Genomic DNA, 16,095 nt, shown 5'->3' on the forward strand with positions numbered 1-16,095 from the left:
ACATTAAAAACTAGTTGGAGAAACAGACCACATTCAGAGTTGGTTAGAAATATAGCGAGATCACATTTAACATGAGCGGAAACTGAATTATACAGCAACTAAATCAGCGGAAAGGAATAAAGAATCATGTAGAGCGATGGCAGCAGTGAGGTAAGCCATAAAATTGGTGACACCCAAGCATCATTAAGAAGTGAGGGGTTTAGCAACAGTGTGTGTGAAGTCGATCTACCTTCTCCTTCTCCTTTGATACCATGCTAAAATGCTGAAGTTCTTCATGGCAGACTTTTTTCTTTTTTGGTCATTATGAACAGATAATTTCCATTCTAAGTACAGGTTAGTAGTTGTGATGTATCATGTCGTACAGATAAATGTAAGTGGACATTGGATATGTATTTTAGATGTAAATGTAATCCAGCTATATGCGGATAAAATCAATATATAAAAACTAGTGATCTTTGTAGACCATAGGTAACATGTCTTGAATACTGACAAAGAAGATCCAGCAACTGGGCCTTGATTGAGTTTGAGACCCCTGGTTGAGGTTTGGTGGCGTAATGTAGACTAATTCTATAATTGTTACAATTGAAGTCAATAGCCAAAGGCTGGCACACTGTAACCTGAACACTGAGACCAATTTGTGAGTCCTCAGTAGGGTTTGTTGAAGTAAACCATATTAGCTTTTTTAAATTAAATTCTCCATTTTAAAACTGATTACACAGAAAGCACAACAGTCACATTGAAAACAGAAGAGGTAGAATGAAGTTCTGTGAGCTAAAATTCACACACAAAACTCAAAAATACTAAATGTCAAACTTAAAAAAAAACCTTAACAGTGAGCTTATTCATGATCCCCGCTGCACCATTCAGTTAAACAACAACAACAAAAAAAGTTAGATTCATTTTATAAAACAAGAAACATACCTCATCCAGCGTGGAAATGGGAATGAATTCCCCCTGCAGAAAGTAAAGAACAGACTGAGGTTACAAAAATTATAAGTGACTATTGATCATAACTTGAACAATTCCACTGCTACGTACAGCTGATGTACTGTATTGCTCACCAGTCAGGTGCCAATTTTTCCCTCTGCCCCAATCAGCCCCTATAAGATATACCATGGTATTTAAAGATAACATTGTTCATATAAACAGGATATACTGTGGTTTAAATTAAATATCAATAGCTTACCACTGTTTACCTAGTTACGTATAGCCACACCAGATACTTTAGTGTTCATGATAAACTAATGATAACTTGCAAAGTTTAGAATCTGTAAGTAGTCTTTGACATTGCACATACTTACTGGTGTAGGAACCAAACATTACAGTATTGTGCAAAGTTTACCAGGGTGTATTAAACTACTGCAGAAAAACAATATACATCTTCCATAATGGTCACTTGGCCAAGAAAGAGAACAACCTCCATCCCAGTTGGGATGGCAGTTCATCCATTATGGCCGTTACTATATATATACAGTATGCATGCAGTTCTTACATTTGCAGATATCCTGGGCATTGCTGTCTCCATAACATGGTGAACCCTACTGGCAATAGTTCAAAACACCTAGCAGAGCCATAATGGGTTATCAATAAGGGACTTTGTACCAGGATATAATATGGTCTGACTCCTGTCTGATAGATAGATAGATAGATAGATAGATAGATAGATAGATAGATAGATAGATAGATAGATAGATAGATAGATAGATAGATAGATAGATAGATAGATAGATAGATAGATCTTTATTTGTCCCCAGGGGGAAATTGGGCTTTTTAGAGTAGTTCTTCAAATAAATAAATAAATAATCAGGTTGATAAATGAATGTATATACTGTACACACACTCTTTGGTCTGAACACACTGCAGAATGACTAAAAAGGAACAAAATTAAGAAAAATTAGAAAATATAAATTCTGACTTGGCAGTCACAGTTCCAGTGAAGCATTATATAGGCGTATTGCTGTTGGTATAAAGGAATTCCCATAGTGCTTCTTGACACACTTCTGCTGAATAGTTTGTCGGCTGAGAGTCCTTAGTGATAGTGTGTCATGAAGACGATGTGCATCATTGTTCATAATGGCACTCAGTCGTGTTCTAATTCTGTCTTTTGCTACTACCTCCTAGATGTCAAAGTGTGTTCCATAACTGAGCTTGCACTTTTAATTAGGTTGTTGATACAGTGGGTCCTCTCTTCAACTTCAACTTCAATTTCAACTTCAACTTTATTGTCATATGTACTTAGTACAGTAATAATCTTATTCTGCATGTCCTCCAGCAATAAACAAGAACACACAGCAGCAGACAAGAAGTAAGAGTACATGTGCAAATAAATATATGATTTTAGTGTAAGCTCTTCAAGTATCTGGTCTCAAGAAGGCCTTCTATCCTCCTGACATGAGCTAGCCTGCAGTGCTGAGGGGAGGGGCAGTGGATGGGTTTTATTTACAAGCCTGATGGCAAAAAGGCAAAAACTCTCTTTCATCCTTGTTCTTCTAGCTGCTATGTTCTTATAGCGTCACCCTGATGGTAGCAGTTTTAATAGTTTGTGTTATGGGTGGGTTGTGTCCTTAATAATGTTACTCTGGTGTTATAGATGTCCTTTAGTGCAAGGAGTGCTGTTCCAATGATATTTTGCGCCAATTTTACCACTTGCTGTAGAGTCTGGCGGTTACATGCTGTACTGTTCATTTGTGTGTCAATAATCATCTTCTTCATTTTGCTAGTGTTAAGAAAGACATTACTGGCCAGCCATCTCCACCCTGTATGCTGACTCAGCACCACCAGAAATCAGTCCAATGACAGTGGTATCGTCCACAAATTTAATAATGCTGGTGTTATGCTGGGAAGTGGCACAATTATGAGTGAAGAGCACATATATATTTATGGTTATTGTTTTGGAAATGTTGTTCCCCAACCTGGCTTACTGGGGTCTGCCTGTTAAAAAGTCCAGGACCCAGTTGCAGAGAATTTTTGGCACACCTAGAGTGGAAAGCTTATTGGTGAGCTTAGCTGGTATCACTGTATTAAAAGCTTAGCTGTAATCAATAAACAGCAATCAGGTATGGCAGGCCTTGTTCTCTAGGTGTGTAAGAACTTTATGCAATGTTGTTCTAACTGTGTCCACTGTTGACCTGTTTGTTCTGTATGGAAACTGTAGAGGGCCCATTGTGTCGAATATGAATGTCTGAATGTGGCTCATAATGATTCTCTAGAAGTATTTCATGACTATAGGAGTTAATACAACAGGCTAGTAATCATTCAGACAGTTAGCTTTGCCATTTTTTGGCAGTATAATAATGGTGCTTGTGTTGTAGCAGTGGGGATTGTGGCTTGTAAAAGGGAGAGATTAAATATGTCAGCCAGAACATCAGCAAGGGTGAAAGCACGGGCTTTGAGTGCACGTCCAGCAATGTTATGTAGACCAGCTTCCATCCAGGGGTTTATCTTCCTCAGAGACTTTTCCACAACTGTGGATGATATTGTGAACGGGACCAATGAACCCTTATTTGTGTCCTCCCATTGACTCAGTGTTGTGAGACTCAAAAGCGGGTATAGAATTTGTTGAACTCAGAGAGAAATGGCTGTCAGTGGTCAACTCTCTACTTCTGTCTTTGTAACCTGTGATGTTTTCCAATCAATGCCACATACTGTGAGTGACAGTGGTAGTGTAGTGACCTTCCAGTTTAAGTCTGTATTTCTTCTTGGCATCCTTAATAGCTCTGTGTAGATCGAATCTGAACTTTTTTGTACTCACTGGTATTGCCTAAGGCATATATACCTTCGAGTTAGTATGAAGCACAGAGCGGATCTCTGATTTAATCCATGGTTTATTGTTTGGTGATGGCCAAATGTGTTTGCGGGGCACAGTAAAATCAGCGCAAGTGCTTATGTACCTGGAAACTACTGAATTGTATTCCTCCTGGTTAACAGTACCATAATCATTTGTAGCAGTGTCTTAAAAAATCCCACTGAGTACCCTGAAAGCAGTCCTTTTCAGTGTCCCATACTTCCTTTTCAGTTCCTGCCCTACAGCATCCTAGTTGCTGCTTTCATTGAGAGTGGCAAATGGAGCTTTTCTGTGCCCGCCCCACTTCACAGTACTCTGAAAAGCCCCATTGCTTTTGTGACACACTGCCACAGTGTGGTCTGTCAAATCATAACTATTTATATATACAGTGGAACCACGGTTTGCGAGTAACTTGGTTTACGAGTGTTTTGCAAGATGAGCAAAAATTTTTAATAAATTTTGACTTGATAAACGAGCGAGGTCTTGCAGTACGAGTAGTATGTATACGTTTTGTCTGCTGAGTGTCATGTGATCACAACTGAGCTGATAATTCTTCTCTCTCTCAAGCTGCGGGATTGTGGGCAATCGTCTCCTATTCTCCGTCTGAGTCAGCGTGCCTCACTCATATAGTCAACATCCGTACGAGCGTATAGTGTTTACTGCAGCATTAGCATTGTGACTGCGTGTGGGCGCGCGCGCGCGTGTGTGTATGTGTGTGTGCTCGCTCGCGTGTGTGTGTGTGCTCGCTCACTCGTGTGTGTGTGTGTGTCTTCGCGCGCGCATGTGTGTGTGTGCTGTGACGTGCGAGTCCCCGTCTTGCACCCTAAAACATGAAGCTGAGTCTCAGTACTTTAGCAACACCAGCTTTATTCAGCTTGAAACAGCAACAGCGCGGTTATTTATTGTAGCAGGATCTGCCGCTCTCCTATACACAGACACAGCAGTCAGGCAGGGCCCTGCGCATTTATAATTTTCCTTGTATCACCCATCGACGGCAGGCGCTTATAGCATGTCCGCGATCTTTTCGGATTCGCTTTTACTGCTACAGCACTGGGAGACTGCGATTGCTTTGGGACGCCCTTCCGCGTGTCGTCCCATTGGGTGCAATCCCACAAGAGTTTAGAAACTCGCTCACACCAGCCATGATTCTTTTCAAAGGTAAAGTGCAGGTTATTTTGTTTTATGTATTTTTACTTTATATTTTGTATTAATCATTTTTATATGAATAGTTTTGGGTTGTGGAACAAATCATCTGAGTTTCCATTATTTCTTATGGGGAAATTCACTTTGATATACGAATGCTTTGGACTACGAGCACGCTTCCGGAACGAATTATGCTCGCAAACCGAGGTTCCACTGTACAGTGATGCCTCGCTATATCGCGCTTCGTCTTTCGCGGCTTCACTTCATCGCGGATTTTAAATGTAAGCATATGTGAATATATATCGCGGATTTTTCACTGCTTCGCGGATGTCTGCGGTCTAAAGTACGTGTGCTTCCTCAGTTGATTTGCCCATTTGAATTCAAACAAGGGACGCTATTGGCGGATGGCTGAGAAGCTACCCAATCAGAGCACGCGGTTAAGCTCCTGGGTGCTGTGCTAACTCTCGAGCGTCTTGCGACCATTCTACGAATGGCAAAAGATCTCCAGACATCAGTTGAAGAATGGGACCCGCAAATGATTTGTTCTTTGCAATTTAAAAATGCTCTTGACGGTGCCACGGAAGTGTATAGGAACCTCTTTACACAAATGAAAAAGCAGCGCCAGCAACTGCCCATCACGATGTTCCTTACACGCAAAACACTGCCTAGTACGCCTTCAGTGGAAGAAGATGACGGCGGTGCTACACAGTCGCCTGAAGAGGCTCCTTTAGAACAGCTGTGACAGTGCAGTAAATGTCATCGTTATCTGACAAGTTGGTGAGTACCCAAAATAATTTTTCCATGTACTTAGTACATGTATATACGTTTATTGTAACTGTGCACACATTTTATACAATTTTTTCCTTGCATTGTTGGTATTTATTGCCGGTGGCCTGTCTATCGTAATGGCTGTAACAAATGTGATATCGGAGACGCTCTACAGTATCTTTCAAATAACATTTTGGTTTTATGTACAGCATTTACATGTTATAGATTTTTCACGTATTTTTATATTACCTACTCAATTACAATATGTTTAAAACTGTATTACGTATTAAATAAAACTCCTCAATGATATACGATACGTATGTTTGTGAGTAGTATATAAACTGTGTTTACATACATAATTTCAACGAATCTTACCTAATAACTATGAGAATATAAAGAGTTTATGCTGTATAACTGTACGGGGAATATTTATAAACCATGTGGGAGAGTTTATAAGGACTTAAAATATATAAAAATAACCATATAAACATATGGTTTCTACTTCACGGATTTTCTTATTTCGCGGGTGGCTCTGGAACGCAACCCCCGCGATGGAGGGGGGATTACTGTACATGTAACTACGGTCATTTCCTTAAAATCTGGATACCTTAACTATCATGTGCTCACTACTTCCACTTTCTGAAGAATTAGGATCGTAACATTTACTGTTTCATGTTCTGAGAAATTATGAATGATTATTTTCATAATGTTTAGATTTCATTCAAAAATTTTGCACTTGGTGTAATGGACTCCTATGAACTGCAAGGCTCTCTGTGACTCAAAGTTGGACTAAGGCTTGTTAATAAAATAGAAAGATGGATGAATAATTCTGACCTATTCTTAGCTCTGCACCTTGAACTAGTACACATTTGACTTTTGATTTAATAATCTTGGAGTCGGAGAGTGGTGACATGTTGCATTTTGATTAGCCTATGCTAAGAATTTCACTGTGTTCTGTAATTAGGACTATAATAACCCTATAAACCCATAAATCTTCAACAGTTTTTGGTATTTCATGTATCATCTTGCTCTTTCTAAAGAAAAGTGTAGGACATTAAGGACCTCTCTTTAAGATGCTTGAATCAGTTAACTTTTGATTTATGATAAACTGAAGTGAGATCTAGCTAGAAGTCATGCAAAGACATATGTGAAGAATTCTTTTGAACACTCAAAACTTCTCTGAGTAATTAAAGTCATTGTCTTTTTTGAACACCACAATGCCCCCTTTCAAACTTGACTAACAAAACTGCAGTTGTTTTAAATAACCGGCAGCCTTTAATCAAATCTAAATATAGCTTTTAATGCTGCTGCCTCTCATACTGCTAGGGCACAATGTAGATAGGGTTTTTTCCAGCAGTCGAGAATCTTCATATATTTAGAGAGACTACTCATAATAAATAAACTGCCTGCTTTAATTATATCACTGAGCTCTTCTTTTAGGGCCATCAAAAGCATTGACTGGCTACGCTCTTCTGATATTATTCAACCAGTATTGCAGCTGATTTCCAAGCAGCAAATGAACCAATCCAGTGACATCTGCAAGTGATTACACATAACTACACTATGCCCTGCCTGGTGAGATTCGAGAGTGATTGCATTTGCTGAAAATTGACCATCCTGATTATGGTAACGAGTGATTTGTGCAAGTCTGAAGCTCAACTATTTGATGACATTATTTCTGTAATGGTTTAGCAGAATATTGGCAAAGACAAGACAATAATGTAAAAGTCCTAGTGGGTTTCCAGCCTTACCTCCAGACCTGGAATGTGATGGACCGCTGGCTATCAAGAGAAAAAAGAGAAGGAGGAATTTGTAGAAGCACAAAAAAAAAGGAATACTGGTACACAGTGCCATTACATTAGCGTAATTCCAAATAAAATATAATCAAGCATCAAATGATTTTTAAAAACAGAATGATGGAAATAAACTATAATGATCTGCTTTTTTTTTCCATTCTCCGTGCCAGTCAAGGAACAGTGCAGTGGAAAAGAAAGTTCCACGTAACAGTCAAAGCACAGAAATGAGAAGCACCATTGAGAAGCATTTCAAGTGTTTTGTACTTCGGAATTTGTTATTTTGGGCCCTTGCGTGGGAAGCCCTTTACTATGTCTATTCAGGGTCTTAATTCCCTGCTGTACTTTACTTTATCTTGGGGCTGACCTATCTTGCAATATTCTTTTTTTATACTTGATTACTTTGCCTTGTTATCTTATTTGTAAAGCATCTTCTGTTAATTAGCACTGAGAAAGGTTATTTATAGATTATAAATAGATTCATCAGTTGCATTAAAACAATAGGAAAAATTACAGCATGCATTTTTATATAGCACATCGCACAAAAAACACAATCTCAAAAAGATTTACAAATAAATTAACATAATAAATGCCCAGTAAAGTGTGGTCACATTTATGTAAATTTGGTATTACAACTGTCCTTTGTTAATTATTACAAACATTATGGACTTTATCACTTTCTGTTAGTATTACACTGTACCATTGGTGAACTCATCATGCTATACAACTCCATACCAGCAGATGGCAGCATGAGTGAGCCGCAGATCACTGTTACCTGCACAGGTTACATTTGTCCTCATTAATTCAAACACTTTGAAACAGAAACACTATGCTTTCTTTATGTTTCCTGTCCTCTCTATTTTTCCTTCTGAATTTCAGGTTACTGTTGAGAGAACTTTCTTTGAAAAATGTGCAATGTTTTCAAGCTACAATCTGTCTCTTGGAGTATATTTAGTGAAAGTGTGAAGGTAAACGTTTGTTTAGCACAAAGGAAAATAGCATATGGGCCAAGTGAAAAACTTTAATGGCTGTGTCACTTTTTTTCTTTTCTATTAGCAGCTAACAATAGTTTGGGATGTGAACATTTTTCCTAGTATGTTTTATCTTTGGATTAAATGTACTCTCGATTGATATAATAAAGTTTTCTTATTTTTAGGAAATTCTGGTATGTTAAATGTTTTATTTATTTTAACAAACATGATGTTTACGTGTTACTGTAAAAAGTACATGTCAGTGATCTAACGTGTTTGTCTGAGTACTTCAAAAAATAAATCTAAATGGAAAAATGATAACAACTGGTACTTTATAAAACATATTTTCAATTAGGTGTCCATTAGAAACAGAATGGAGCTGAAATAGGAATTTGGCTGGTGATATGAAATGTATAGGTTTACTCATTGATAAATAAATTAATGTATTTTATTTTCATGTAAATATGATGTGAATATGGAAATTAAGAATAATATTCTGTTGAAACTGACACAAAATGTTTATTGGTTTAAAAGAAGGAAAACAACAAGTACTTTATGGACAGGAATATTGTTAAATAAATTAATTATTTTAATTAAGAACTTTAAAGCAATACTTTCTTTGTGTCTCCAATTCTTCTCAAATTTCAGGATAATTCACCCATTACAATGGTGCTGCCAACAGGTACCTGAAATACTGGTCCATATTATTTATGTCTTTGTTTCAGGGTGTTATTTGTGATATCCATAGTAGCAACTGTTGATAGTAAATTGTCGAGTCAGTAAATATTCAGAGCCCATCACTTTTTTCATATTTTGTTCCAGCCTTATTCAATTTTTCTCCTCATTCAAGAACACTCAATACCCCAAAATAGCAAAGCGAAAACAGGAAGTTTGAAAATTTATAAAAAATAAAAAACTAAAATATTCCATTGACACAGGTGTTCAGACCCTTTGCTGTGACACTTGAAATTTGGCTCAGGTACATCCCATTCTATTGATCTCCATTGAGATGTTTCTACACCTGTTTTGAGTCCACCTGTGGTCAATTCAATTGATCGTACGTGACTTGGAAAACCACACACCTGTCTATAGAATGCCTGTAGAAGGTCCCACAGTTGGCAGTGTATATGAGATCGAAAACCAAGTCATCAGGATGAAAGAACATAGACACAAGGTTTTGTTGAGGCACAGATATAGGGCAGAGTACAAAAAAAAATCCATCAGCATTGATGTTTCCCAAGAGCTTAGTTCCCTTCATTATTCTTAAATGTAAGAAATTTGGAAAAACCATGAATCTTCCTAGAACTGGTCACCTAAAAAACTGAGCAATAGAAGAAGGGCTGTGATTAGAGAGGTGACCAAGAACCCTCTGGCTAAGCTCCAAAGAACCTGTCTGGAGATGGGAGAAACTTCCAGAAGGATGACCACCACTGCAACATTCCACCAATCTGGGCTATATGACAAAGTGGTCAGTCAGAAGCCTTTCCACAGCGAAGACACATGAAAGCCCACTTGGACCTTGCAAAATGGTATCTAAAGAAATTTCAGTCAGTGAAACAAACATTCTGTGGTCTGATGAGACCAAGATTAGCATTGTGTCTGGAGAAAACCAGTACCATCAGTTAAACAGTGAAGCACAGTGGTGGAAGCTCTGGGGACTGATAGACTAGACAGAGTTGAGGTAAAGCTGAATGGAGCAAAGTCCAGAAATAACCCACTTCAGAGCACTCTGGACCTCAGACTGGGCTGAATGTTCATCTTCCAAAAGGCCAAACAATCTAAACACAAAGCAAAGGGAAAACAAGAGTGGCTTGGTGACAACTCTGGGAATGTCCTAGAGTGGCCCAGGTAAATCCAAGACTTGAACCCAATCAAACATCTCTGGAGAGACCTGAATAGCTGTCTATTGATTGTCTTCATCCAACCTGACAGAGTCTGAGAGGATTTGCAAAGAAAGGCTCTGAACTTATGTGTCAATTTAATATTTCTTTTTTTCTTTAATGTATTTGCAAATATTTCTAAAATGTGGGGTATCAAGCATTGCTTGATGTGGTGAAAAAATGAATTTAAACAAAGGTTGCAATGTAATAAAATCTGATAAAAGTAAAGCGGTCTCAATACTTTCTAAATCTATTGTATATCCCACAACTCTCCATACACGGTACAATAGACACATGTTGACAAGTAGTGTGGTAGACAGTAGAAATTCAGGAACATTCAAATTTCGAGTTGATGTTATTTTAGTGAAATAAAATGGATAGGATTAACAAGCTTTGTCGGGCTGAGTGTCCTGTTCTCAATAAAATTTTTCTAATGTTATAAGTCTGTGTGAGCTGTAACGTTAAAGATGAAGGTTCAGCAAATGTACACAATGATTAGAAGGCAGTGTATTTTCTGGATTATCATAACCTCTGAGTCTTTTCATTAAGCAACAATTTAGTCATAAATTTACTGCCTATGTATTTTTACACTGAAAATTGTAACCAAAGCTTACAGATACATGAAAGTTTTTACAGCTGGATATTTGTTAATGGAGTTTTGGGTGAAAAGCGATTTCAACTTTTAAGAAATGAGAGTAATGACTTGAGAGTACAGTAAAACAGCAGGTTACAGGCTGCTTTATATTTTCAGGCTACAGCATCCTCATCATTCACCACTTCCTCCTCAAATGTACTTAGATTGCATTACTTTCAAAACCGTTCCAAGATGTAACATTATTATTTGGGAAATAAATAGACATTTAGACAAAGGGGAAAAAGTTACAATAAAAAAATCAAGATTGCAGTGTGAAGAACAAAGCTGTTTGGAGAAGTGTTTGGTGAAACAGATCTGCTTTCAAGATATCCTTAAATCATTTTTACTTGAAGTAAATCAGCTTAAGAAAGGTGACCTACCTGTTCTCTACGAATCAGCTGGAAGGCAGCTAACAGCTCCCCTGCATTCCTCTGGCCCCTGGTGATTGGATGCCATGATAAGCTTGGTGGTAACTGCAAAGTGGGTTTGCAAACACAACGTCCCATGAATTCATCTGCACCCTGTAATCAAAGAGACAGAAGACTTCTTATCCCAAGCATCTTACTAAATACAAGAAACGAGAAAGACAGAAAGATCTATGTGACATTTCCAGACTGATGTGTAGACCTCAAAACATCATAAAATGGCATTCTTTGCATTAAGGTCTTTAATGATTTTATATCAGATAAAACTCATCTTACACTTGTTCTTTGTGCATGGATGCCTTTTAACTTTATACCACTCAATACAAACACAGCAGAGCAGCTTTTCATAGGATCTTAAACTCCAATTGAAGAAGCTTGATATATTCTTGTTAGATTTTGACTCTTACAAAAATTACCAACCCCATAAAAATTGTGATGTTTGAAAAGTCTCGTCTCAGTTACTGTCAATACTTCTTGCTGTACCATTTATAGAACACTGCCAAAGTCCAAATTTTCTCGCTGCTCAAACTGTCAACTAATTTCAGAACGTTCAAAATGCTGCTTCCAGAATTCTAACAAGGACCAAATGTATCCAACTTATCACCTCTCAGTGTTAATGTCAACATGCCTGGTTATCTTACATTGTTGTTAATATAACATGAGCAAGCCAGACAACTGAAATCCTCTGACACAAATATTTTGTCACATTTCCTATAACTCATTTTGGAATTTTTGGAGAACATTTATTTAGTCTTATGGCTCTAGCTTTCACTAAGTGAAAATCTTTTTTAAACTAATCTCAAACAGCAAGGAGACCTAAGACTAAACAAGCAAACTTTTTGTATAACACCCAAGTACAAATACACTGTTTAAATATTGTTAACAGTTTGAGCACTGGCAGGCTACTGTCTTAGGGTCAGAAAGCATGTCAGAAGTTGGAATTAAACCCATAACCTTCTTTAGCGTCTAACCCCTTAGAGACATTGCCATGCCGCTTACAATTAAATAGTTTACAGGGCAGAGCAACTGATGTTACAGGTCTTCATTTTTCAATCTGTATTTAACCCTGTCTTTTACATTTAGAAATCTAATTTAATTTCATCTAATACTGCATGGTGGTGCATTGTTTGGAGATGTGGCCCACAGGTCAGGTTTCTTGAATTCAGATCAGATGCAAACTGTGTGGAATTATAATAATAATAATAATTCTTTGCATTTATATAGCATTTTTCTCACTACTCAAAGTGCTCAGCACTTGCAGGTTAAGGGCCTTGCTCAAGGGCCCAACAGAGCAGAGTCCCTTTTGGCATTTACTGGATTTGAACCGGCAACCTTTCGATTGCCAGTGCAGATCCCTAGCCTCAGAGCCACCACTCTGAATTTACATGTTCTCCAAAAGTTTGGTTTTCTTCCAGATTCAAAAGATAAGTAACTGGTGTCTATAAATTGTCCAGGTCTGAGTAAATAGTGATTCATACGTGAGCAAGCACCCAAATTGACGTGTGTGAGTATGCACTGAAATTGACTTACATCCCACCCACTGTTCATGGATTTACTTTGGTTCGTCATGATTATCCATCAGTTTTATTATGTAATCCTTTAAAAAGCTGAGGGGAGCTGGAGCTACAATGTACGAGTACAATGTAATCTACTATATAATAAAATACTAAGGTCTGTGGGTCCAGTCGTCCTGAGCATTCTGATTGGTCTTTTTGACTTTGGTGTGGTTGGTCAGTTTGGTTTTGGTGATGCGATGAAAAGGGTAAGTGCGAATGTAAGACGCACAAGGTACATGAGGCATGCTGAGAGAGTCACCTTCAAAGACAGCAGGCATAAAATTGAACATGAGAAAGGTACCTAATAGAGTCTGAGAAGCAGGCTTTAAGGGAAAGCACTTGAGAAACAGAATGCTGGTTAAGAGACGGTGACACAAGCAAATACAGAGGAAAAGTGCTGAAGGATCATATAGGACAGATTATCAATTTTTTTAAATTTATTCCATTACCCATCTTTGGCAGGTACCAGTCAGGTCAAGTCAGGTTGTGGAACATGCTCTGGTACAGCGCGTTACTACACCCACCACACAACGAAACAGCTCAAAATGTTGGTTAACAACCCCCTAAGCAGACATGTGGTCCAGTCCCACCACCCGGAAATGACTATCTATATCCTGCAGCCAGATGTTACATGGTCTGGTCCAGCTGCTCAGGTCCTCAACAAAGAGGATCTTGTGAGCTGGATCACACTTGGGGAACTGCACCATTGTGATACTCCATCACAATGCAGTTAATGTGCCTGATTTGGGATTCTGTGAGCAACAGCTTTTTCAACACAAAGTCAAACCAGTGGTACCCAAAGAGACACAGTGTCAAAGGAGTCTAGTTTTTGTCTCAGGTCACCGGATAGAGTCCATGTCTCGCAACCATATAGCAAAACAGGGAGCACTAGGACTCTAAAGACTTGGACCTTTGTCCTTTTGCATAGATATTGGGAGTGCCACATACCCCTTTCCAGCGACCTCATGACCCCTCCATGCTCTCCCAATCCATCTACTGACTTCATAGGAAGAGTCACCATAGACATGAATGTCACTGCCGATGTAAGTAAACTTCTCGACAATGTCGACACTCTCTCTGCAGACAGACACACTGCTGATGGCTGTGCCCAAGAGGTCATTACAGGCCTGGATCTTGAATTTTATCCAGGACACTTGCAAGCCCAGACACTAAGATTTCTCGTTCAGTCTCTCGAGAGCTCTGATTACAGCCTCCATTGACTTTGCAAAAATTTCTGACAACATTGGGCACAAGACAAGAACCAATCCTGAGTAGAGTGGCAGTCCACAGCGGGTCATAGTAAACCATACACCAATACTCTCTGTCTCTGTCGACAATGTTTACTGTCACCATACCAGTTAAACCAATTTTCATATTTTTTATGTTGTGAGTATTCAGGATATAATGTTTTTCTTATGTTGTATGCTGTAAATTTGGTAAACAGTCTATGTACTATATTTAAGAATATATTTGGAATGTATTTACTAAAAAGGTCTTGAACAAATAACAAGACACAGTACTACCTTACTCTTCTTTCATACCACAGCAAGATGCAATGAGAAGAATAAAGGCCATATTTCAACAGTGACTTACATAAGTGTCCTGGTCGTAGATTTCTACCACAATGTTGGGTGGATTTTGCTCATTAGCCTGAGGGTCACCAAAGATCTCGATCTCATAGAAAATGAGGGTCTGATCCCAAGTAGGATTAAGAGTGCTGCGGATTGTCACTGTCTTCTGGCTCTGGTGAAGGAAAGAGACAATGGCGTAGGGATCTGCAGGTGAGAAATATCAGTTAGGAAGCATAGATTTGCAGGTAGAAACAGATTTCTTTCTGTGTAAACCTATGGAAGAAATTCATGTGAGAACACTGTACAGCTTGAAACATTTAGAATTAACATGACTTGGAAATGCAAATCTGAAATATAGGCAATACAATGGTATGTGGACTAAAACTATAGTCTCACAGCTCCAGAAAAATGGAGTCCATCCTTAGCCCATCACTAAGGCATTATAACGTACATGTTATGTTCCTTTAATAAGAAAATTAGAGTAGTCTTTATGTAAAACCAGGAGGCAGCACCTGTAACCAAGCAGATAATACATAATACTAAAGAAACTCTGAAAATCCAAATGTCACGATTAGAAACCTGGGTCAAGAGACTTGTCTTCACTTTTGAAATGAAAAGTTCTTGCACTTCCTAATAGTTGCTTCATGGCCCGCCCTGAACTTTAAATTAAACTAAAAGCAATGAGAGGCTTATGTGTATAACATAAATTTCCTTATTATCTTTGTCAGTTAATGTTGTGAGATTTCATAAGGTAAAGTAGATGGACGTTTCAAGGTAAGGTAGTTAATGATAGTTATATTTGCTGGCCATAGTGCTGGACAGTGGCAGTGTGTTACGCGTTGATTAGCACACTCAAGTAAGAATTTCATTGTACTTTGTACACGTGACAGTAATGACACTATAAACCTGCAATGCTAGTAGTGACAAATAATGATAATCTAAATCTGAGAGATTCATTTAACTATGTCAATGAGTCTGAAAAGCAAAGTTATGAACATAGAGTTAAATTTAATTTAAATTTGCTGGTGCTCTCCTTATCCAAAGGGGTGTACACTGTGATCTTGGGGGAGTGGTACACTTGCTGTCTTTCTCATGGTGGGGGCTGATTTGAATTTAGTTTTGTCAGGTTTGACTTGATTGTATGAAATGTTACATGCTTTAAATAAATTCAATAAAAGTTAAAAAAAACAAACAAAATGAAGGGTCCACTCTTTGTCTTATATCACTAACCATATGACTGTGATAGCCAAAATCAGATATTTTAATTTTCTTGCTTTATTGTCATTCTGTTGTATGTTCAGACTAGCGTGAATATTTATTTACTTACTTATCTACCTATCTCATTACAAGCCCTCTTGTAGCCCACCTCATATGAAAAGTGTCTATGCAGTGTGTGTGCATATTAAATGTACATGTACATTTGTTTTTGTAGCAATTGTAGAATAAATGCAGCTCTACAAAAAGCTATTGATAATGTTTGAATAGGCATATAAATCCACCCAGACACAAAGACATTAGCATCAATAAAAACTGAACTTGGCTCATAGTGCTGAGTAAAGGTCTTACCCAA

At 38.0% G+C, this 16,095-nt stretch overlaps 1 protein-coding gene across 9 annotated transcripts in view; it reads right to left on the minus strand.

The window, feature by feature from the left end:
• The window catches only part of dysf (dysferlin, limb girdle muscular dystrophy 2B (autosomal recessive)), a 311,739-nt gene that overhangs the window by 112,853 nt on the left and 182,791 nt on the right, over positions 1 to 16,095 (minus strand). For all 9 annotated transcript variants that reach the window (XM_051928469.1, XM_051928467.1, XM_051928471.1 and 6 more), the window contains 4 exons: positions 14,548 to 14,729; positions 11,354 to 11,494; positions 7,447 to 7,476; positions 922 to 954 (listed from right to left, as the gene is read on the minus strand). In XM_051928469.1, the coding sequence (XP_051784429.1) occupies positions 922 to 954; positions 7,447 to 7,476; positions 11,354 to 11,494; positions 14,548 to 14,729 (386 nt within the window). The remainder of the gene's footprint in view (positions 1 to 921; positions 955 to 7,446; positions 7,477 to 11,353; positions 11,495 to 14,547; positions 14,730 to 16,095) is intronic.

This window comes from Erpetoichthys calabaricus, chromosome 5 (assembly GCF_900747795.2).
Source record: "Erpetoichthys calabaricus chromosome 5, fErpCal1.3, whole genome shotgun sequence".
NCBI lineage: Eukaryota > Metazoa > Chordata > Cladistia > Polypteriformes > Polypteridae > Erpetoichthys > Erpetoichthys calabaricus.